Source organism: Podarcis muralis, chromosome 4 (genome assembly GCF_964188315.1).
Source record: "Podarcis muralis chromosome 4, rPodMur119.hap1.1, whole genome shotgun sequence".
Lineage (NCBI taxonomy): Eukaryota > Metazoa > Chordata > Lepidosauria > Squamata > Lacertidae > Podarcis > Podarcis muralis.
In genome coordinates this window covers 29,565,087-29,590,405 of record NC_135658.1, presented here as the reverse complement: position 1 = coordinate 29,590,405, position 25,319 = coordinate 29,565,087, and the positions used below count along the sequence as shown (strand labels likewise).

At 42.3% G+C, this 25,319-nt stretch overlaps 1 protein-coding gene across 4 annotated transcripts in view; it reads right to left on the bottom strand.

The window, feature by feature from the left end:
• NBEA (neurobeachin) overlaps nucleotides 1-25,319 on the bottom strand; it is a 361,495-nt gene that overhangs the window by 201,316 nt on the left and 134,860 nt on the right. For all 4 annotated transcript variants that reach the window (XM_028726491.2, XM_077927142.1, XM_028726499.2 and 1 more), the window contains 3 exons: nucleotides 23,520-23,581; nucleotides 7,436-7,500; nucleotides 1,493-1,601 (listed from right to left, as the gene is read on the bottom strand). In XM_028726491.2, the coding sequence (XP_028582324.2) occupies nucleotides 1,493-1,601; nucleotides 7,436-7,500; nucleotides 23,520-23,581 (236 nt within the window). The remainder of the gene's footprint in view (nucleotides 1-1,492; nucleotides 1,602-7,435; nucleotides 7,501-23,519; nucleotides 23,582-25,319) is intronic.

Genomic DNA, 25,319 nt, shown 5'->3' with positions numbered 1-25,319 from the left:
ATTTTACAGGTCCTACTACCTAGTAAGTGTGCTTAGAATTGCAGCCTAAGGTTGCAAACCTATAACCAAGGAGCTCCAACCTTCTTGGGACAATGAGCTGGGCAAAAGATTCCTGCATTGCAGGAGGCTAGAATACATGAGCCACATGATCCCTTCCCACTCTACAGTTCTATGATTCTGTAACCAAAATCTTTTATTGGAACCAATAAAGGTAAAGGGACCCCTGGCCATTAGGTCCAGTCGTGACCGACTCTGGGGTTGTGGCGCTCATCTCGCTTTATTGGCCGAGGGAGCCGGCGTACAGCTTCCGGGTCATGTGGCCAGCATGACTAAGCCGCTTCTGGCGAACCAGAGCAGCGCACGGAAACGCTGTTTACCTTCCCGCCAGAGCAGTACCTATTTATCTACTTGCACTTGGACGTGCTTTCGAACTGCTAGGTTGGCGGGAGCAGGGACCGAGCATCGGGAGCTCACCCCATCGCGGGGATTTGAACTGCTGACCTTCTGATCGGCAAGTCCTAGGCTCTGTGGTTTTTAAGCCACAGCGCCACCCGCGTCCCTGCAGGAGGCTGGAATACATGAGCCACATGATCCCTTCCCACTCTACAGTTCTATGATTCTGTAACCAAAATCTTTTATTGGAACCAATATGCGAGCCTAATTACAGAGAGGGAGGGGAGATGTAGCAAATAAAAAAATTCTTTCAAGTCTAATAGTGGCACAGGGGTATTTGGGGGGGGGGGTTGTGTAAATCACAGCTGGGGACAGGTAAGTTAAGCCTTCCTTCCTCGGCTGTGACCCCTTCGAACACCCACATCGTATAGGATTGACAATTTATTTTGTTGGCTACAATACAAGGCTTCTTTCAAGGCCTAACTGCAATGTAGGAAAGGGTGGGGTGAGGAAGGGCTGCTGTGTGCACAAGGAAAGGCACTGGTGGGCACACGTGCACACGTGCACCAACGACCATTGAATTGATAATCCCAGTTATAATCCCTACTTGCCCGAGAGGAAGCCTCATTGAATTCAGTGGGACCGCCTTCTGAGTATCAGAGTGCACCAAAAGTCTAAATAAATGACTTTTCACAGCATTTTTCAAAATAAAAAACTAGTGTTTTTTTGAAGAGGAAGGTATAAATGCAATTACTGGAACTATATGACTAAATTATCAGTTATTTAAGTAGAGTGTAATGTCACAGGGTGGTATCCCACAACATTCCTCTGTTCTCCCCATCAACCCCATGTGCCCCCAAAATCTGCTCTGAAGAGTTTGGAAACTGTTTGGATTGGATTTGAGGAGTGTGTAGGGAGTTACAGGGGACCGGAAAGGATGAGGAAGTCTCATTCTGCAAGCATGTAGGGTGGCCCTCTGGATCAGATTTGGGGAGCTAGGAGGACCTCAAAGTGTAAAGTGAGGAAAGAAAAGGCTACAGCGTAAATGCTAGCTGAATGAAAACAGAAAAATCAGAGTTTTATCAGCTGCTGGACTTACCTCAAATTCCGCATGTTTGTGTACATCTTCAGCTCTCTGCCTGTTCAAGATAAACTCCGCCTCATTTGCAACACGTACAATATGGTCCTTCATTGCATGACACAATAGTCTGGAGAGAAAAGTTAACTGAAATCAGTCTTAATGTATTTTCATTAAAAACATTTCATACATAAAATGTAAATATACCTGAAACTGGATTTGTTTACATTAGCATGAAAAAACAATAATTTGGTAATAAACTGATCTGCAAAATCTGACAAAATCCACCAACATAAATTGTATATCCAGCTTATTAACATAATTAAGTAGTAGTTGTTATAAACAACTTTTATTTGGATTATGTATGTCCAGAGAAAGCAATCAAATACAGTGGTGCCCCGCAAGACGAATGCCTCGCAAGACGAAAAACTTGCTAGACGAAAGGGTTTTCCGTTTTTTGAGTCGTTCCGCAAGACGAATTTCCCTATGGGCTTGCTTCGCAAGACGAAACGTCTTGCGAGTTCTTGCGAGTTTGTTTCCTTTTTCTTAAAGCCGCTAAGCCGCTAATAGCCGCTAGGCCGCTAAGCCGTTAATAGCCGTTAATAGCCGCTAAGCCGCTAATAGCCGTGCTTCGCAAGACGAAGAGACTCGCGGAACTGATTAATTTTGTCTTGCGAGGCACCACTGTACTTTTTTCCATACCATCCAGTCAGCTGTAATTATCCTTACCTCATTTCAACATGTTATTTTACTTTATTGCAATGATGATTTTCACAGTTCTATGCATATTTGATTTTGGTTTTGATTCTTTTGTACAGTGTTTTAGCTATGTTATGTATTTCCATCCTGGAAGCATTTGGTAAAGGATAGATAATAATTTTAATAAATAAATAAATGCCATATCACACCTTTTATAATTGCATAGGTTTTTGTTCATTGCCAATGACAATTTGAACAAAACAAACTTTTAAAAATTCCACTATACAAAATCACGGATGATTGAAACCATCTCTTCTTCTCCCTTTTCAGCTCCCCTTAAACAAAACAGAAACCAACTCTATTCTCTGGAAAAAAATGCAAGTGCTTAATACTGGCTTAAAAGTCTGATCCAACAGAACACAATAAATGTGTTATCGCAGACTTCAGCAGAAGCAGATTTAAGCCAGTGATGAGTGCTTTGAAAATCCTGCCTTTGTGTATCTGTTCTTCAAAGGAAGACTTTTCAGGAAAAAAATCTAAGCTGCAGAAAAAGTAATGTTCTCTACTAGAAGCTTCCTTCTTTATAATGTGCACTTTGGTGCCATAATGAGACATGATGGCCTAAAATTGGCTGTCACAAAAAATGCAAATTTAAACTACTGCCCATTCAATATTCTGCCCTATCTTCAAGTATGGCCTTAGATACTGCGCCATTCAAAGTCACTGCCCTGCATTGTTTGCAAGGTTTATGCCACAATCTCTTAACATGTTGCAAAGAGTGCAGGCATTCAACTCCGGTATCTTACAGCAGGGCTGGGCAAGCTATGGCCAATTAGATGTTGTTGGATGCCAATTTCCAGTGCTATTTTCTAGGGGGAAAAGGTGTTGGCTCAGCATACTGCCAGAAAAATACACTGCCAATTTCCAACATCTCCAGTCCACATAGCCATGAACAGGGCCAGATTTAGGTTTGAGGAGGCCCTAAGCTACTGAAGGTAATGGGGCCCTTTATATGTCTAGCTGTCCTTTTTCAACAACAGACCTAATAGGTATCTAAAGCCATTTGCACATGTTGCCATGCAACCAGTCCATGCAGAATGTAGGTACCCTATATATAGAAATGAGCAAACTGTTGATATTTTTAGGGAGCAGGCTAGCAGGCAGAGCCCATTACCATATTTTTCGCTCTATAAGATGCACTTTTCCCCTCCTAAAAAGTAAGGGGAAATGTGTGCGCACTGATCCCTCTTTCTCTCCTGGCTTCAGGGATAGCCACCCAAAGCCTCCTGAGTGCAGCGGGAGCGCTCTTGGTGTGCTCAGGAGGCTTCACGTTCCTTTCGCTGAAGCCAGGAGAGCAAGAGGGATCGATCCCGCTCCTGGCTTCGCTTCGCTGGAGAGGTGCTGCATTTCTCCTGTCGCTTCGCTGAAGGGGCGCTGCGCAGAGAGGGAGAGAATTTTTTTTCCTCTTGTTCTCCTCCTCTAAAACTAGGTGTGTCTTATGGCCGGGTGCGTCTTATAGAGCGAAAGATACTTACATCATAGGAGCCTACACAACACAAAACACTGTTGCTGTATATAGGTTTTATTTTATTTGTTTTTTATCTTATATTTTGGAAATGTACATGCAGTTTTTTCTTTCCTTTAATTTTTTTTGGGCCCCCAAGAGAGTGGGCCCCTAAGCTATAGCTTGTTTAGCTTATATGTAAATCCGGCACTGGTCATGAACAGCAATGGCAGGAGTTGTAGTTCCAATAACACCTGTAAGGCCACCCATTGCCTAGCCCTGTTCTACAGTGTTTGGCAGGTGCTCTTAGGAATATTGCTGACCAAAGGAAACATACTGGATGCCTGCAGAAAACTAGCTCCTTCTTCTTTTTACACCTGCCTATGCTTCTCTAAAAATGTGACATTGGAGCAAACTGTACCAATGCACATGCCTCTAATGGACCACACTACCTGAAATACACACATACAACCTAATCCTGAAGCTCTGGTGCATGCGCAGGATATCAATGCACACACAAGTTCCGGATGGTCAAAGCTGTTTCCATTCAATTTTATGTGCAGCTCTATGCATAGCGCATGCCCCCGAGAGCTTCACACTGGGCAAATCACCAACATTAAACAGAATGTGCATCCAAACAATGCTTAGCACATTTTTTTTTAAAGGTAAAGGTAAAGGTACCCCTGCCCGTACGGGCCAGTCTTGACAGACTCTAGGGTTGTGCGCCCATCTCACTTAAGAGGCCGGGGGCCAGCGCTGTCCGCAGACACTTCCGGGTCACGTGGCCAGCGTGACAAGCTGCATCTAGTGGTAAACATATTCACTTCTTACTTTAAAGTAACTGCTATACCCACCTATCAGGGAATAAGCCCACTGAACTCAATAGGACTTGCATCTTAGTACAGGATTGTACCGTAAAGATCTAAATACAGTGGTGCCCCGCAAGACGAATGCCTCGCAAGACGGAAAACCCGCTAGACGAAAGGGTTTTCCGTTTCTGAGTTGCTTCGCAAGACGATTTTCCCTATGGGCTTGCTTCGCAAGACGAAAATGTCTTGCATGTCTTGCGATTTCCCCCCGCTCCCCCCCCTTTTTCTAAGCCGCTAAGAAGCTAATAGCCTTTTAGCAGCTTAGCCGCTAAGCTTTTAATAGCCGCTAAGCTGCTAAACCGCTAATAGCGCTAATCCGCTTAGCTGCTAATAGGGTTGCTTCGCAAGACGAAAAAACCGCTAGACGAAGAGAATCGCGGAACGGATTATTTTCGTCTTGCGAGGCACCACTGTAAATGTACTTTTTACAGCGGTTGTCAAAATGATAAAGAATGCTCTTAAAGAAGAAAAGTTAGAAATGTTGACACCAAGATTTATGCTTTTGGATCTGAATAAGTGACACAGACTTGGCCATTTGTGCAGGTGAAGATACATCATATTCCATTTTTGCATCATCTTGTATCATTCAGACTTGGAGCTTGCTTCATGTGTAACACTGCCTTGTGAATAAGTAGTTTTTTGGATCCTGGCCCATATCCTAAAGTAAGATTATCGCCTATAACTTTATCTAGGTCTTGATCCATAGAATCATGGAAACTCTGTGGGGTTTCCCAGGCAGTTTGAAAAATGACTTGCTCATAGAAATAATTAAACAAAACACAAATCCACTGGTCATGCTGAAAGCTGTGGGAATACTCTCTGATCACTGTACTGATTTTATACTTGGCACTTTTTGGGGTGTTTTTCTTTTAACCAACCCTAATTTTCTATGTTTAGCCTAAATTGCAATCAAAAATGTTTAATTCTGTAAAGCAAGATGCCAGGTTTTTCTAAGATTTGCTTGATTATATAACCTTACTGAAATTAAAATAACAACTGGAAAGGGATTCCAAATCCAATTCACAAATTCTTTTGCAGTGTTCTTCAATTCATAAATGAAAATTCAATCATAAATGCATAGTAATTATATGCAATTTTACATTCCATTAACCTTGCTTTGTTTTAATTATAAAGCTCTTTTGTTGGATTCCTTTAAATGATCCAGTTTATAATTTCAGGCTGTTCAAGGGAGCACTTTAATTCTACTGCACATTCATCAACTGTTTATGTCCTGTTAATTGTTGACAACTGCACAATTGCATTCTCTAGCTATGATTGATGAATTGCATTCAAACTTTAGCTATTAAGAAGAATAAATATTTATAACAATTTCCTCTTTGCCACCAGGAGGGCAATATCAAAAGCTCAGGACAGAAAAAGTAGTCTTTTAGCAATAATTATATGCATATGATCTGATAGATATTTTGGTTAAAACTATGTGTTAGAAAAATATGACTACAGAGATTTTGTTTTCACTCATTTATGCTCACATCAGCAAAAGCAGCAACTCCCCCCCCCCTCAAAAGCTATTGATCAGGAACTAAGAAAATGAAAATATTTTTATTTTATTTATTGAATTTATTGAATTTATGTAGCCATACATAAAAAAATCCACACAATAAATAAATTGTGATTCGTTTTGTACTTATAGTATAGCATCAAATATTCCAACAGATCTGACTGTCTCATGTGACAAAACCATGCAAAGGAATCATGCCACTAACAAATGTTAGAAGCCCCTAGTATATTCCAGGGCATAAAGAGGAGATATTTTTCTTCGTTTGTTTGCTTAGCTAATGTATGTTCTGATCTTGCTTCCAAAGACTTCTAATGGCGATAAAACTCTAGTGCAGTCTTTGACCTCTGGCACAAAGATTACAGTAAATCCATGGGGATATAAGTGATTTATCAGTGCAGGTTATTCTGTTTCTACACACAAAATAGTGTGAGGAAATTTTTTTTGCTCAGAAAGCTTATAAACATTTACAAAAAGTGGCATATTTCATTCTGACTACACTTACTGTATTATTCAAACGTATCACACAAGTGATTGTAAATAAAGTTTTATAAATTTGAGATCTTACATTTCACCCTCGTTAATCTTATACCCTCAGAAAAAAATAGACTTTAAAAACAATTTTTTAGAAGGGATACTTTCTTCATTTATATATATAGCCAAATGATTAGTTTACACATACTACTCCAATAGGTCAACAAAAATATACGTAGATATGGCAAACTCAAATTTAAATAGTCCTCTTGGCAGCTTAACTAAAAAGGTGCCTCAAAAGGTGGGGGGGGGAGTTAAAACAGAGTATTCAGTAGCATCAACATTAAAATCACCTAGTTCAGAGTGCAAGTCACATTCCACATAATTCAAATTAAAACATAATTAATCTTGATTGCACCCAAAGTTCTAACTGTCATCACAATGAACTGGCATGCATAAAGTATCTATTTTATAATCTAGTACCTCAAACAAACATAGGGAATTATGATAAAAAATAGTGCTCTGTCATTAACTGCACAAATACACTTTACTATATGATGTGCAGGGTACTCCAAAGCAGATGGAGCGGCAGATGGATTTGCAGATTGGGTTTCTTAGATTCTATCTGGAGTGGGGTGGACTTTGCTGCTTAAAGTTGGTGGTTCAAATCTCAAAGCAACTTTAAACTATTGCATAGGTGTTCTCAGATAAATAAACATTTGAGTTCAGTATTTTATGTATTAACTAGAGAGGTATTTTCTAAGCAAAGCTTCCCTGCTGCTAAACTGTTTAATTAAAATAGTTTCTCCTCTGGTCTTCCTGGAGCAGATGGTGAAAGTATTATCACCCAAAGGAATTAGATACAAAATGACTACTTGTCCAAAAGCTTTAAAATTAATTACCTTCCTTCATTGATGAGCTCAATAAAAGCAAGTCCTGCATTCTTCTGTATGGAATTCTGCCATTCCTAAAGGGGAAGAATAAACCATCTTTTTAAAAAAGCAGCAATTAATTTTTAAAGTATTTAATTTTGATGTATAAAGATTATTTCATCCGTGTTTTACAAGGATTTCTCTGGTTACCATATGCTCACTCTTCACAAAGTCACCATTCTTCCATTGCATTGTAATGATACATACTGGAAATTTGTATTTATTGTAAAAATGCATCAGATGTTTAAGCAAAATCTGAAAGCAATCTACTAATTTAAGATGAAACATGTAAATGTTTTGATTAACTATTGTTAAAAGAAAGAGGCGTTTAACTGGCAAGCAGTTCAGAATTCCTAAGTCATAAAAGAAAATATAAAATATATTTTGGAACATTTTGCAAGAGTAAGGGTACCACCCTCCAGATCCTAGAAGAACCATCAAGGGAATCCCCCTTCGCCATACTGGCACCTTTGAGTACTCATCAATGTTCAGCACTGGCTTTTCTAGTTCCTCACCCAGCCCTACCATTGCAACCAGGATTGCCCTATTTTAAAAACTTGCTCCATTGATGGAGGAAAAGTGCTGAAACAGCTAGACAAAGAGGAAGTTAGGGGTGGAACAAGCTTAAATGGACTAGATGGTTCTCGTCCCTCATGTGGCCCATCTCTGGAGAGGTGGTTCTGCTGCTCCTGCCCAAACCAGACCAGGCTGAATGGGCAGGACAGTATTCTATTTTGAAGAGCTATTCTATCCTATTAGTCCAAAATTGCTACAATTCTCTTCTAATTTAATATAAAAAAGGAACTCCCTCTCTGGAAATTAATACATTTTGACATCAACACACTTAGGCAGCGTTCCATGGTAAAAATTACTTAAAATAAACAGTGGTACCTCCGGTTGCGGACGGGATCCATTCCGGAGCTCCAGTCGGATCCTGAGGTTTCCGCAACCGGAGGGACGGCTTCTGCGCATGCGCGCGGGACGGAACACGGAAAAATACTTCAGTGTTTGCCGCGTACGTATCCCAAAGGATACGTAACCGGAGGTGAACATAAGTAGAGGTACCACCGTACTGCAATTCAACTAATTTAAACAACTGATATATTGTTGAAACCCAAAGTTTCTAAGGGGTGTAAAATGAAGTCGCAGAAGAGATACAAATGATAAAATCAGTTAAAATTAAGAATAAAATAATAAAATAAAAATATACGATTTCATATAATAATGAAAGCAGTGGAGCTACATGTGATGAGTTAGCGCTAATCTCTGGCCAGCATTGTTGTTGTTTACCTAGGAAGGACTGGGGCACGGTAAGGCAACAGTCTCCCTGGTACACCTGTGCAGCCCTGGTGTTGCTCCCATTCTATCCCAGCCCTTTCCAGGAAAGCACTAGCAATGGGAAGGGCAGCTCCATCTGATCATATGCTGAACATAAAGGGTTTTTAACTGTTTGGCCAAATCATGGGAGAATATGTACTTTGTTCCCAAAGTCCTTCCTATCACTAAGTCTTGTGTCCATGCAGTAGCCGTGATGGCTGCTCATCTCTGTATGCCAACACTCTCCCCCTTTATCCAAGATTTTTAAACCCAGGTATTCAGACCTATTTACACCTCTCTAACCTTCCATTACACTGCCTAGCAATCTTCTGCAATCACTACCATTTTGTGATGTTCTTAGTATACCCCTCCCACATTTTAGTGATGTGTTTTCATATCCAGTAACCGCAGAACACGTGATAAACTTTCTCCAAGCAGTGTGAATCAGTTGCTAGTAAAGTTGTAATAAAGTGACAATTTCCTGATCCACCAGGAACAAAGCAAAAAAATTAATACTAATACTAATACAATAATAATAATAATAATAATATTCAATCAATTTGTATTTGCGTAATGAAAAACAACACTGTTCTTTTCTGAAACACCAGAATTTGTTATTTCAACACCTATTTCCCATTTGACAGCCTCTGACATCTCGCCCTAATGAGCATTGTCCATTTGTTACAAAGTTCAAACCCTCTAGGCAGAGACTGTGCCGCCTCAACATTATGTACAGTGACTTATCCATAGTTGGCATTAAACAGATATCATATATAACAACACTAAAGTAAAAATGATTTCATTTGTAAGTAACTTGGGTTTCCTAATAGTTTGAATGCCTCCAATGCACAGAGGAGAAGAGCTTTCCAAACTTTTCATATCGGTGACACTTTTTCATTTCGTGACTCGGTAATTCAGTTTTACTAGCAAGAGAGGATAAAAGAGTGGAGAAAGGAGCTGGCGGGGGAAAGAACTATTTCATATCTTATTTTTATGGTTTTGTTAACTGCCCTGAATGTCATTTGAAAATTAGATGGGATATAAATTTAAATAAATGAATACACACACACAATGTGAAAGGTGGCACAAGTATCCATATTGCCATGAAATTATAAAGATCAGGAAGTAAAGGGACCCCTGACCATTAGGTCCAGTCATGACCGACTGTGGGGTTGCGGCGCTCATCTCGCTTTATCGGTCATGTGGCCAGCATGACTAAGCCGCTTCTGGCAAACCAGAGCAGCGCATGGAAACACCGTTTACCTTCCCGCCGGAGCAGTACCTATTTATCTACCTGCACTTTGACGTGCTTTTGATCTGCTAGGTTGGCAGTAGCAGGGACCGAGCAACGGGAGCTCACCCCGTTGTGTGGATTCGAACCGCCGACCTTCTGATTGGGAAGTCCTAGGCTCTGTGGTTTAACCCACAGCGCCACCCGCGTCCCCAGGAAGTCATTACATGTCCCAATTTTGGACTCTTAGATATCAGGATAGAAATACATTTTGGGGAAATGCCATACCAGCACTAAAAGTTTTCTAGAAAATTTTCTAGAAAGAAATTATTGACCTGCTAAACCATGTCTAAAAGGGATTTCTCTCACTGCTTCCTAAAAAATAATAATTCTGAATCCAATTTATACCACTATTCTTAATTCTATCCATTTCCCTTTCATTCTCTTTCCCCTGTGAAGTCAAACTGAAAAATTATTCAGTGGCTATCTTCTCACCCAATAATGCCTGAGATACAGCATCATTCAAGAGCATTTGGCGGGAACTGTGGCAACTGACCGGGGGAGATCATATTTTGGTGGCATCAATCCTACCCCCACCGTGATAGCTGCATCTCGGGCATTCTGGTTGGCAGGATTTTTACAGCTAATTAGGTTGAGACTTACCCAATCAGTACATATATTAAGAGATATCATAATATCATGACCTGCTGACTAGAGATGGAAGGATTTATCAATTTTTTGGTTGAATAATTGCATCACAAAATTCAGATAAGTGTGAATTTTGAAAGATGGCTGTTTCAGTTCTCATAATTGTTTTGAAAAGTGAAAATTTGAAAGATTCGCTTTAAAATTCAAACCAAGTCAAATTTCTCCCCCATCCCTACTGCTGGCTTGATAAATCATAACTACTAGGCGCAAATACACACCTTGACTAATGGAACACTTTCACCTCTTGAAGCAACATCACCTTTTGACTTGACAATATCACAAATCTTGTTATTTGGAGGGTGTAAATTTTATGTGTTCTTTGTTTCTCCACGAATAAAGGCTTAATAAAATACTTGAGATTTGCCTTTAGGTTTCAGAAGCACTTGTCTAAACCATATAAATCTCCTGTGTGGTGGGATGATGAGCTGCTTGTGCGTAAAATGCAAGTCCCTCAGAGTTTGATCAGGTTTTCAAACCTCTGCCTGTGACGGAGCCCCTCCGGCATGGCTGCGTCAATCGCTAGTAGAATCCGAAAGTGGTTGCTTTCGGAAACGTTTCCAACATAAAAGCTCTTTCACGGAAACACGTCTTCTGGACTCTCTGCGTGACAGTTTCCGGCGAGGCGTGGGTGTCCCTATAGGAGGTCCTGAGACCTCTCCACTGTTTTCGCTGGAAACGTCTCTGAGCCACCCCTCCGACTCACTTTCCCTGGAAGTTCCTGCTCGCCCCCTACTGGTTCCCTCTTCAGCTGCTCCGTCTCTTTCAACCTGAGGGAGCCTTTGCACCTCCTGTCCTTCCGATGGCAGTTCCCTGACATCCACCTCCCCTCCAGGGCCCCCTTCACCCCCTCCCGTCTCCTCCCCTCCGGGCTGGGAGGAAGTAAAACCCCTGAAAGAACCTTCCTCATCGTCCGAAGTTTCGAACACTTCCCTCCACCTGCTACTGTCCCTCGTCTCTCGATACTCCTCGTCTTCGGAGTCTATTCCCTCTTCCAACTCCGACTCCGTGAATCCTTCCATTTCCTGTTCCTCGTCGGTGGTGCCGAAGTACTCCCTCCTAAACCTTTCTACCGGCTGTGGTTTCCTAGGGAATCTTTGGTGGAACGTTTCTGTTAAAACCTCGTCATTGACCTCCCCTGCAGTCACCCAGGTGTTTTCTGACTCCGGTTCCCCTTCCCACGCCACCAAATACTCTACCTGATTTCCCTTCCACCTGGAATCGAGGATTTCCGCTACATGGTTGCTGCGTTCCCTCTCTTCCAAGGCTGGTCCCCTGACGTGCTCCCCTTCACGTCCCCCCCTGTATGGTGACAGTAACGACCTGTGGAACACTGGGTGCAATTTCATGTGGTTGGGTAACCGGAGTTTGAAAGCCACCGGGTTGACCTGCTGAATGACCTCAAAGGGTCCCAATCTTCTGGGCCTCAATTTCTTACAACCCCCTTTGAACGGCAACCCTTGGGTTGACAGCCACACTTGATCCCCCACCCTTATGGTTTCACCTTCCCTTCTGTTCTTGTCTGCCTGCTTCTTATATTGTGCCTTGGCCCTTTCTAAGTTGAGCTGGAGCTGATGATGGATCGCTTCCATCTCTTCTACAAAATGTTCAGCCGCTGGAACGCTCCATCTCTCCCCTCCCTCCCCTGGAAATGCCCTGGGGTGACACCCGTAATTAGCCAAAAAGGGGCTCATCCCTGTGGACACATTCTCCGCATTATTGTAGGCAAATTCTGCCAGCGCCAACTTTTCGACCCAATCGTTCTCTCTGTCATTGACATAACACCTCAGATATTGTTGAAGAATGCCATTTGCTCTTTCCGCCTGCCCGTTGGTTTCAGGGTGCCGGGCCGTTGAAAAATTGACTTCCACGTGCAGCAAGCTCATGAGCTTCCTCCAGAACCTGGAAGTAAATTGTTTGCCGCGGTCTGAGATCACCCTCAAGGGAGCCCCGTGCAACCTAAAGATGTGTTCTACAAACAACTTCGCTGTTTCTTCCGCTGTGACTGCATGTGAGCATGCTACAAAGTGGCACATCTTTGTTAACAGGTCTACTACTACCATGATGGCTGTTTTCCCCTTGGACTTCGGCAGATCCGTCATAAAATCTATTGATACCGCTTCCCAAGGCCGTTCTGGTGTGGGTAATGGTTCTAATAACCCTGCCGGCGCCCGTCTTTCCCCTTTGGCTCGCTGACATTGGTCACACCCTCTTACATACTCCCTTACATCTTCCCTCACCTTGGGCCACCAGAATTCCCTGGTAACCAACCACATGGTCTTGTGTTGCCCAAAATGTCCCGCCGTGGGGCTATCGTGCAACTGCTTGAGTACTCTCCCCCTCAATTCACCTTCGGGTATATACAGTGCCCCTTTGTAATACAATGCCCCATTTCTTTCCTCAAAACCTTCGGGGCTCTCGCCCTCCCCCCTGAGTCCTCTGAGCTTATCCTGGGCATATTCATCATTTTCCGTTTCCTCTACCAGTTCTCGTTGCCCCACCAGCGCCGCCCCACACACCCAGCGGTCCTCAGGGATGACATGTCTCTCTTCAATCGCCCCCTCCCCCTCCCAATACTCTGGTTTGCGTGAGAGAGCGTCCGCCCTGACGTTTTCTGGACCTGGCACATAACAAATTTCAAAGTTGAATTTAGAGAATTCCTGTGCCCATCTCACTTGTCGTTGGTTGAGCACTCGAGCTGTTCTCCAATACTCTAAATTCTTGTGGTCGGTGCACACTTGCACCTTGTGTTGTGCCCCAATTAATAAATGTCTCCACCTCCGGAACGCTTCGTGAATGGCAAGTAGTTCCCTGTCATACACCGTGTAGTTCCTCTCGGATTTATTCAGCTTCCGCGAGAAGAAGGCACACGGTCTCCACTCTGACATACTCCTCCCCGGTTGAAGAAGTACCGCCCCTACCGCCCGGTCGGACGCATCGGTTTCCACTCTCATGGGTTTTCGTAAATCCACATGCAGAAGTTGTTCTTCCGAGGCGAAAGCCCTTTTCAGTTCTTCAAATGCTCGCTCCGCCTCCGCCGTCCAAACAAATTTCTTCTTGCTGCTGAGGCAGTCGGTGATGGGCGCCGTCAAGTGGGCAAAGTTCTTGATGAACTTCCGATAAAAGTTCCCAAACCCCAAGAATCTTTGCACATCCTTCTTGGTCTTCGGTGTCTTCCATTCCAGTACCGCTTGGACCTTGCCTGGATCCATGGCCAATCCCTTGTCTGACAAGCGGTACCCCAGGAATTCCACCTCCTTGGTATGAAACTGGCACTTCTCCAGTTTCACCCACAGCTGGTTGGCTTGCAGCCTGCCCAACACTTCTCGAACGTCCCTCACATGCTGCTCCTCATCCTCCGAATACACCAACACGTCGTCTAAAAAGGCCACACAGTTCTTGTAGAGCAAAGGCCCCAGAACGTGGTTAATAAACGCTTGAAAGCACGCGGAGCCTCCTTGTAGACCGAAGGGCATAACGAGGTATTCAAAGGCTCCCAAAGGGGTGAACATGGTGGTCTTCCATTCATCTCCCTTCCTTATGCGTATCAGATTGTACGCCCCCCGCAGGTCCAGCTTTGTAAAAATCTTTCCCTTCCTTACCCTGGTCAAAATGTCATCAATTCGGGGCATAGGGAAAGCCAGGGGTTCCGACACTGCATTCAAGGCCCTGAAGTCACACACAAGTCTCGGCTTATCTGTGTTTTTTTTGTCCACAAAAAACACTGGGCTGCCCCCCACCGCTCGGGACTCTCTGATGAAACCTCGCTTCAGGTTTTTGTCAATGAACTCCCTCAGCTCCTGCATCTCCCTGTCGGACATGGCGTACAGCTTGCCCACTGGGAGTTGGGCCCCAGGGAGTAGGTTGATTTGACAGTCAAAGGGTCTATGCGGCGGCAGTTTGTCTGCTTCCCTTTCGCTGAATACGTTGCTCAGATCTGCGTATTGCGGGGGCACCTTCCCTCTGCCCATTACTTCCATCCCGGCTAGGGTGACTCTGTCTCCGCCCTGAACCTTCCCCTGCTTGCAGTGTTCTAGGCAATGCGCTGACCCAAAGGAGACCACCCTCTGATGCCAGCCCACTAGCGGATCGTGTAGCGCCAGCCAGCTCATCCCCAAAATGATGGGAGCTCCTCCCAAGGTGGCCACATTAAACGCTATCCGTTCGGTGTGCCTTGCCACCCTCATTATCATCGGGACAGTCTGTTGGCTAACTTCTCCTCCCAACAGCTCTCTGCCATCAATCGTGGTCACCTGCAAGGGATTACTTAAAGGGATGGTCTGTATCTGGTGCTCAGCTGCAAACTCCTTACTCATAAAATTACAGGAGCTGCCTGAATCCAAAAGCGCCTTGACCTGTAGGGGGTGTCCATTTGGCAGCTCTAGTGACACTTCTATCACTAAAGCAGGTCTGGGTGGTTCTGGCGTGGGCACTTTCACTGCTCTTTGGCCTGGCTGCTGTGCCCCGACGGTGGTAGCCAGGCGTTGGCTTTTACTTGCTCCTTGTTTTCCTCCTCCCTTTCCCCCACAGCTCCTGCCATCCCTTGCCATTCCTTTCTTTGTGGGCAGACTCTGGCAAAGTGCCCTGGCTGTTGGCAGAGATAACATTTCTTGGCACTCTTTCCCTCCTTCTTCCGCCCTTCACTGGGATTTGAAACTGCGCGCGCCCGCGCTGTTCCAACTTCCATCGGCTCTGCCGGCGGGAAAGGTGGCTCTGGAATGTCCGGAATGCGCAGTTCCCTCCAACGTTCTCCTTTCCCTTCCCGCCTTTCCAAAGCTCTCGCTTCCTGGCGCGCTCCTATGGCCAGCGCGGATTTGGTCAGCTGATCCATAGACTCCGCCCTTGGCCCCCGGGAAAGTTCATCTTTAACGGCCGAAGAAAGCCCCTCTTCAAAAAGCATTTGGATGGGTTCCGCCGATAGGTCCCACCCCAATTTATGAATCAGCATAGTAAACTCAGTCCAGTACTCACGGACAGATCGGCTCCCCTGTTTGCAAGCCATTAACTGCCTTCGTACCACCCCCTGCTCAATGTCACTGGAAAACATCAGGTCCATGGCACGAAAAAACTTCCTCGTGTCCTTTAGTATCTCATTATTCACTGCCATCAGGGGTCGAACCCAATCCTTCGCCCCCCCTTCGAGATGGCCAATTACAAAAGCCACTCGCGATTCCTCGTCGGGGAAGTCATCATACTGCAGGTTGAGAGCGTATTGCATCTCAGTTCTAAAGGCATGATAGTTTCTGGGATCTCCCCCGAATTTCTGCACCAATCCTGGCACCTTTCTGGCTATCGAGGTGGTTTTCTCCTTTCCCTTTTCTGCATCCTGAGCCCTCCTCTCCTCAAGCCTCGCCGTTTGCATGGCCAGCTGGATCTCCAATGCCCTGTACCTTTCTTCCAGGCTTGGACCTCCTCCAGCTGCTCCTGCTCCTCCGGTTCCGGCTGGGTCGCTCATGATGCCGCTGCTTGCACAAGCTGGCTTTCAGGGACTTTCGGATTGCTGTGGTGGGATGATGAGCTGCTTGTGCGTAAAATGCAAGTCCCTCAGAGTTTGATCAGGTTTTCAAACCTCTGCCTGTGACGGAGCCCCTCCGGCATGGCTGCGTCAATCGCTAGTAGAATCCGAAAGTGGTTGCTTTCGGAAACGTTTCCAACATAAAAGCTCTTTCACGGAAACACGTCTTCTGGACTCTCTGCGTGACAGTTTCCGGCGAGGCGTGGGTGTCCCTATAGGAGGTCCTGAGACCTCTCCACTGTTTTCGCTGGAAACGTCTCTGAGCCACCCCTCCGACTCACTTTCCCTGGAAGTTCCTGCTCGCCCCCTACTGGTTCCCTCTTCAGCTGCTCCGTCTCTTTCAACCTGAGGGAGCCTTTGCACCTCCTGTCCTTCCGATGGCAGTTCCCTGACATCCTGCCACTTAGCTCTACCAAGCTTAGATTATATGCACTGGGATGATTAATTGTGCATGACCTTTACATAATTCCAAAGTACTCCTGCTTGCATTATCCAAGTGTCTTTAACTAGCTGGAGCTAAATATGTGGCAAAACCTTATTTTAATTTTATTTGTTAAACCATTTCTAACCCACTCAATCCGCTTTCAGACCTAGTGCCAGTACTGAAACTGCCTTGCTTGATGAATGATCTGTGCCATGGGAAGGACACAGGACTGCAGTCCTGCTAATCTCATGGACATATTTCAATACCATCAACCACAGCATCCTTCTAGATAGGTGTCAAATCAGTGTCTGAGATCAGTAATGGAATAGTTGAGGTTTGATCACTGGGAGCTTAATCCCAATAGTACAGAGGCACTATTGATGGATACTTCACCTGTTCAGGGAGTTTTTGTGCATGGGTGTGTAGCATCTGTGCTAAGGAGTATCTCTCACTAGCCAAGACTGCTATGGCCATTCACGTTCTGATCATCCTAGAGAATACAGACTATTGTGATGTGTTGTCAAAATACAGCCACTAGGCTACAGACTGGAACCATTCATGGGGATATCTCACTATTTAAACAAGTCCACTGGCCCCCTGTCAATTATGTGGCACTTTGAAAATCCAGTTTGGGACCTGGATACATGAAAGAATGCCTTCTCTCACAATCACACCAATATGCCCGGTTTTCATTCTATATGTTATTGGGCTTCCAACTCTCTGTATCGCCAGTCAACATAGCCAGTGGTCAGCAATTGTGGGAGTGTAGTCCAGCAATATCTGGGGGGACCACAGGTTCCCCATTCCTTTTAAAAACAGCAGAGAGCCCCAAAGTCTCATTGTGGGGGGGAACATCTAATAATCTAACATCTAATAAGAATTAAGGGAAGGAACTCAGGGAGCGAGTTAGACACTTGTGGTCCTACTGCCACAAGGAATAACCATTCACTACATTCCAGTCAGCAGAGATACCTGGAACAGGGCCTATGAAGAAGATCTGAAAGTACAGCTAAGTTTATATGAGAAAATGAGATATCTGAACTATCCTGGAACTAGACAATTTATGTCTTTAAAGGTAAAAAAAGGCAGATAGTTAGTTGCCTGTTCATGATACGGTTGCACTCCCTTCAAAGGAGCAGGTGTACAGTCTACATTGCTATTGTTGGAGGCCCAAATGCCTTAGCAGTTAAAAAAAAATCAGGAGTAAATATACAAGATTATTGTTACCACAAATAAACAGTAACTGAATCTTTTAGGTCCTCACATTCAATTCTTGGGTGGTATCAACAGACATGGGCATCTAAACTCATTTGTGTGTGATTTTGTCCCCAGTGCTGCTTCTGAACACATCAGCAGCCACCTTCCGACCCAGCGGAAGTTTCAATTGACTCCCCATAGGCTGCCTCACAGTAATCTTAAAGTACTCTACTCTGGATGCCTCTCATTATGATGGCTGGCAATCCAGGAAAGACTGCAGCTGGCATATCAATCTAAGCAGGTAAAATGTGCTCTTAAGCGTGATCGCTACCTGAGCATCCAGATATAGCACTGGATCCAAAATCACTGTATACAAGATAAGACAAGCTGCATTGAGTTTAGATGCTTTAGATCAATTACTGTTTATTTTTGGTAACAATGATCTTTTGTGTTTTTTCCATTAAATATCAGGTCCATTTCTAAATATGTTTTCCACAATGCAATTTTTCCTTTTCATTTGTTGTAGTTAATGGAGATAAAGGTGATACTATTTAAAGATCAACGTTTTAAAGCCACTGTTCTAAACACTTATTCTTTACTTATGCAGTTATTTTAAGTACCTATTGACCACAGCTTTTTGTAAAGACATAGTTTCAAAACAGTAACTTAGCTCTTGGGCTGAAGTTCTGTTATGTTCTCCTCCCTATGAGGGTCTCATAGGGACTCTCATCTGTTAACTATAAAGAAATCATTTTTGCTTGTTACAAGTCAAATCCCTCTTCATCAATCCTCAAGTAGTGCCTCTAGGGTGATCATGTATTCAATGTACAATATCTGAAAGTAAACATGTTCCCAAGGAAAACGATAACAGTATCTCCCCCGCCCCGCCCCCTGTGCTGGTCCTTCATTTAAAAGCCTTCAGTCAAGATCTCAAGATTATGGGCTTCGTGAAAGTTACATCACCAGAACATAAAAGTCCCTTTTGGTTAATCAGAAAAGTCAAATGTTCTTGGGAAAACGTTATGCATATTTAAGCCAAATGTGTTTTAGAGTTTCAGGTCCCAAAACAGTTTCACTCTGTTCCCTGATTAGTCACTATATTGAAAAATATAAGTGAACAATCTGTATTAAAGAATGAGACCTTTATTTTCTAGTTAAGAAAACAAAAACTACTGGCAGATACAGTACAGTTTTGTAGAAAGATGAAGACTCACAAGATCTAGCCTTGTGAGTACACCAGTATTCTGAAGAGGGGACTTGTATAACAATCTGGAAATAGTTAGATGCTATTGTCGTTCTTAAAGAGAAAAGGAACCATTACTGAAAACCAAATCTGCTCTGTATCAAAGAAGGAGCTATACTAAAAAAGAGAAGAAAAGAAATTTAAGAGAAACTTCATGGTTTATTTGAGAAATCTGCCACAAAACAGTATCACAGATGTGATAAATAAAACTAGGCTATAGGGAACAAAGACCAGCTAATAAAGGGCAGATCTTGTCAAAAACAACATCTTAATCCCACCCACCCCTGAAAATTAACTTAATTCAAATGCATTGAACATGTCATTACATATTATGAATTTTCCAGAGGACCACTGTAGCTGCAATAACCAAAATCAATCTAATTTTAACCTCACGTTCATATGTGTGAAATGCAGTGTGTTAACACAAATGAAGGGAAGCTATTAAAAAGGGACAATAGCAACCAAAATGCAAAGAAACAACAGCCATTTCTCAGTGCCAAGTAACGCAGTATCCCTTTAGGAGTTTCCATAAACCTTAAAGCGAATTTTTCACAAAGACTAAATTCCTCTGGGGAAACAGACTTGATTGCATATCCTTCGGAGTCTAAAAACCTGCCCATATGAACTGAATTATCCATGACATGTACCTTCAGACGTTTGTAATGTGATATTTCATGTAAATTTAGACCATACCTTGGACATGAGCCGCTGGCAATGTTAAGTTTATTCAGGAGCACAGATAAGAAAAAAATTCTGACATCCTTGCTAATCTGTAGTCGTTAACATGGAATTTCCAACATAAAGAGCATAAAAGCATCTAATTTGCTGTAGCAAATGAAAGGAAAACAAACTTTGCATTTCCCTTTCCTTTTTCAGAGTCTACTGTTACCCTAGTTTATGCAAACAAAATATTTTCAAAAGCCTTCTCGGTCATCTATCTTTTTGAAGATAGATACTTCAAACTCTTACATCAGACTGCAAAATGTAATTAATTTAGAACATAAAATCAAAACTACTCTTGTTCTCAAGCACTGTCTAACGGTACCTGTATCATAAAATGGGGAACTTAACACAGGGAGACTACAAATATCAATTGGAAATGAAGGTTTTAATGCAGTAGGGAAGGTAGTAAACAGTATTTCCATTTTAGAGAATATCAGCTATGTTTCCAAGAAAATACCCATCTTCATTTGATTCATCATTTTGTATGACTAGAATGTTGGACAATGAGCTGTGAGACCAAGCTTTGAATCCCCACTCAGCCTAACCATCCTTACAGGGTTCTTGTGAGGAAAAAAGGAGGAAGGAAGAACTATGATGTCCTTGGAGGAAAGGTGAAATACAAATGTTAACAATAAAGTAATGCACTTTGCAACTAGTTTTCTCTCCACATCTCAACTAAGTTTGCAGGCTGACTGATTATCACAATATTTTAATTAATTAGCAGTGCAATCCAGCACCTGTCTACTCTGAAAGAAACCACACTGAGCTCAGTGGGATTTGTTGCCAGGCAAGTGCATATAGGAAGATCCCCAGATTTTTTAGAACTGTTTACTTAGAACAATGATGAGAAACCTGTGGCCCTCCAAATGTTGTTGGAATGCATAGAAGTTGATTAAGCATCTATGTTGTAGTAGATTAGTAAGTTAGTCTCTAATATGGAAGTGTCTTTCATACGGGCAGTTGTACCTCCAATTGCTGGAATTCAGTACCAACCCACCTTCCAAATTCCAGTTCTTCTTTGGACAGTATGGACTAGGTTGTTGTTTCCAGAACAACCTTATCACAACCTGAAGAACCTGAATCATGAGTTATGCTTAATCATAATCATAATAAAAAATGGCTGCTCTATGGGTCATCACTTTTCTAAAAGCTGGTAAAGCTATTGGTTTTGAGGGACTGAGAACTTTGTGAAATCTCTCTGTTGAGTTTTTATTTTATTTTACTTTCATCATTATAGTATTTTATCACTGTTGCACAGCTGTATAACACTTGGATTTTGACTTTATTGTGGAACTTTGGTTCAGGATAGGGTGAAATTCAAATAAAATAACAGTGGTAATAAAAACAAGTATCAGGAAGGCTATTTTTCAGATTGCAAGCTCCTTGGAGCAGGAACCTCTTATAATCTGTTAATTTCCATGATTACTAATGATGCCAAATAAATAAAATAAAAAAACCATGGCACCGTTGAAAGTGATTAGTATGATCTTCCACCAGCCATAAAATATAGCACCCTACCTTACACATCTTTCCCTCCCGAAGGCCGTTGGGATGGTGAAGGATCTTCTACAGTGCTTGTCTAAGACATTTTGCTCCCTGAGGTGCAGGAAAAGATGGTGCCTCTTCGTATTTCACATACATAAACTGATTAGACTGACAGATGAACCTTAATTCAACACTGCTAATGGAGCAGTGTTCTCCTCCACATCTGAAGCAGGTTTAGGGGGGGGCGATGTCAAGTCCTCCAGTAAAGGATAATGGCCAGGGAACTTCAAAGCAACATCAAGGTGGCTCCTACACCAGCATCTCTTGCTGAGGCAGCTGCCTCACTTTACCTAATACCAAGGTCAGCCCTGCTCTTCAGAAAAATATGGAGTATAGGGTACCAAGTACCAACTCCACAATCAAAACAGTTTTCTTAAATTCTGTGTACCTGTATTTCATTCCTATTTTTGTGAAATTTTGAATAAAATATATGCTTTGATACTTGGGGCTGAGGACTGGGAGAAGTGAAAAGGGAATTAGGTACCCATCCACCTAACATTGCCTTTCAAACCATAAAATAAAAAACACAGTGTAGCTTTGTTTGTTGCATAGCTCCACTACAATGCTTAAAAGACAAAAATAACAAAGGAGCTTAAATTTCTCACTCTTCCCCTCAATCAATATTTGAGGCAAGTTACATCTCTAGAGTCCTTAATGGCAGGAATTCCTGGAGCCAGCAAATGAGTAATGTTAAACCTATGATTAGATGATGAGGCCATCAAAACACACTAGACCCTAATGCTGCATTCCACTTTATCCTTGTGAAATGCAGTTAAAACAAAGAGAACGTAAGAAGGTACTGGGAGTTATTCTCTCGCTCAAGAATCTGCCTATGAACTGCTTGTTAGAGAACTCGGGGGACTAAAAGAATATTTTGCTATTTCCCATGAATTAAGGACTTAAACTTTAGGTAACAAATTTTCCAAGTTCTCTGTTTCCTGCTTGGCAGGGGGTTGGACTCGATGGCCCTTGTGGTCTCTTCCAACTCTATGATTCTATGATTCTAGGAGACGTTTTGAAGCTCAACCATTGGTGAGAAGTCCTGCTACGGATGTCTTTTCTTTACCACAAATCCACTCTGCTCACAACAACAACAACAAAAGGCTCAGTTGTTTCCTCATAGAATCCAAAGGAAAGTGCTACCAATCAACGAGCAAAGAGCAGGTAAGAGGGTGAAATACCTAAAACTAGGCGTAATTGGCATTGACTTTCAACTCTGAATATTGCTAAAACATTTGAATCATTCATAGGCACAGAACTGATGGAAAAGGAGACAGAGCTAAGACTATCTAAAAAATCAGAAGGAAGTATACAATTAATGTCAATTGATTATATTCACAAAAATAACTTTATACGTGAATTTTGTACTTTGGAATACATGTACTGTTTAAAACTGATCATAGAAAGAGAGAGATTTAAGTAATATATGGGGGAGAAATGAATATGCTTATTGAATTAGTAGGAGATAAAAGGACAGTTTATCTTCCAGTACTTTAATGTTAAAATCCGTATTTATTGTCCAATTAGAACTAAAAACAAAATCTCACATCCCAATGTCTTTTTTGGATTTCCTTTTTTCCCCAGCCTCAGAAATATGCCTTGAAGTGTGCTAACCCCCTCCCCACCCTGTGGTTCCTGTGTTTCCTGGATTCTAGTCCATTTAAAAGATACCCAGTTATATTTCCCTGCATCCAGGATTCAGTAGCCTACTGTATCTCATATTATTTTATCAATGGCATTTCAAATATAGCACCAAACTCTAAATGGCTTGCAAAGTAGACTGCACAAGCAATACTTCCAAAGAGAAATATACTAGAACAAGCAAAATAAGCTGTCCATTTGCAAGATTTTTATTTAATGCTGAACCATCCATTAGTATTTAAGATTGGAGTTACCGGCCAATCCATTTATCCAGTTACTAATGCAATTTTAATTAAGCTTTATAATGAAAGATTAGAATGTATTTTTAAAGACATAGGTTTTATATCTGTGTGCTTCAGCGGGAGTGTGAATGCTTGTATGGGTACTGATGCAAGAAAAATAAGGGTCTTCGTCTTCAAAAATGTTACGATGATAAACATTACACTGCATTTTGGTATGATGGCGCTGTCAACAGAACAAGTATTATATTGCTAAAGCCATGAATAATCTTACCTGTGAACAAAGAAGCATAACAAGCTCAACCACTGAGGTGCTAGACTTCATGCAAACGAGGCCTGTAACAAAGGTGAAAACAAAGGTTCAGTCTATAAATGTAAATAATAAAACTTGTTTCCCCACCCCCTTCAATATGGCGCAATCTAGTAAATAATTCTTAGCAACAATCTAAATCAGTATTCATTTGTGACCCAATCCTATTAATGCTTACTCAGAAGTAAGTGCTATTAAATTCAAATGTGCTTACTCCTAAGGAAGTATGCATAGGATTACAGACCTCTATTATTATCTCCCACATATCAAGAGGACTAAAAACAGTTTATTGTTATGAGTATGTACCCTGTTTTGCAGTGCAATACATTTTAATTACATTTTTGTTGTCTAGATAAAAACACACTAGAAATAGTCTTATGTGGCATGAGAGAGAGAGAGAGAGAGAGAGAGAGAGAGAGAGAGAGAATATATTCCTGGGTGCTGCAGGATCCTCTCACCCCCCCACCCAATGCTGATCCAGAGTGCACAGGAAGCAACTGAACTCCCACAGACCAACATTCTCATTGCACTCTCATTTTGCTTGTAGTGTCACACTTCAAGTTATTTCTAATGATCAGTTGTGTTGGTCTATCTAAAAGCTCCCAAATGGAAGCTTCTTTGGTGGCAAGATATTGGGCCCATGCCCCCTTGCAGTAGAGATAAATATCTCATTTTAATTCTTACTGAGTAATCAGAGTATCTTGCCACGTCTAGCAAGTTTCAGCTTTCTAACTCACATGGGATTAGTGTATGTGGATTGGTATGTAACAGGGATGGGGCTCTTCTGACCCATACGTTGAAAGAGGATATCCAGGCCATGCCTATGCCATGCCCTTCACAGTCCTCCTTGAATGCTTTTGCCTGGCTGATATATTCTTGAACTGTGGTAGTGCCTCTCACTTGCCTGAATGCAGACGTAGGAGTGTGGGATGCTTTGGTGTGGCTAAAATGTAGCATACTATACTAAGGGGAGAGGCTTATCAGTTGCTCCACCCATTTTTGCTAACACTTACTATTTCACCCCAATACATGGCTGACTTTGTGCTGATGTGGTGGCCTCTAGTAAGAGATAAATGATGCAGTCCAACTTTTGACTGTTAATGTGTTTTTAAAATGTACAATTTTTGGACTGTTTTAGTAAGCAGAGGCTCCAAATTTCAGCATTCTAGCTAATGAGTCCTGCTTTGTAGGAAAAACGTACAGTGCCATAGAATTTCCTGGATTAGACATCTTAAACATTTCAAGTTCTTAGCCATGTGCAGTATCTCCAAAATTTCATTATGTGAACAACAAAAATATGAGTTTGTTAATTGTAACATGTCAAGCCCTTTTAATAGATGACAGAAATTAACATACACTGGTTAGGATATCTTCCCATCATTACATTCTACATTCTCCATCCATAAATAAATAAAAAAATCCGTATTTATAGTAAACAGAAGGCCGCACAATATATTTCAAGTAGTCAGAGAGAATGAAGATCTATTTCTTAATGTAACTAGCCTGCATCAGATTGGCTTGGAAATAAGCTGAGCCATGCCCTGAAAAAGAAAATCAGGAAATGGCTCGGTTCATTTATGAGTCAATACAAATTTGACCTTCCCTCTTATTTGAAAGTCAGGGATCGCTTGAAAGCCTCCCAGAGTCCTGGCTATCTTATGACAGCCACACAAAGCATTTGACATAAATAGCCTGCACAGATGAAAACTGCTGGTGATGGGGAAAAGCATCCACCCTGCTAGAGGACTCTTGGGGAAAGATGGT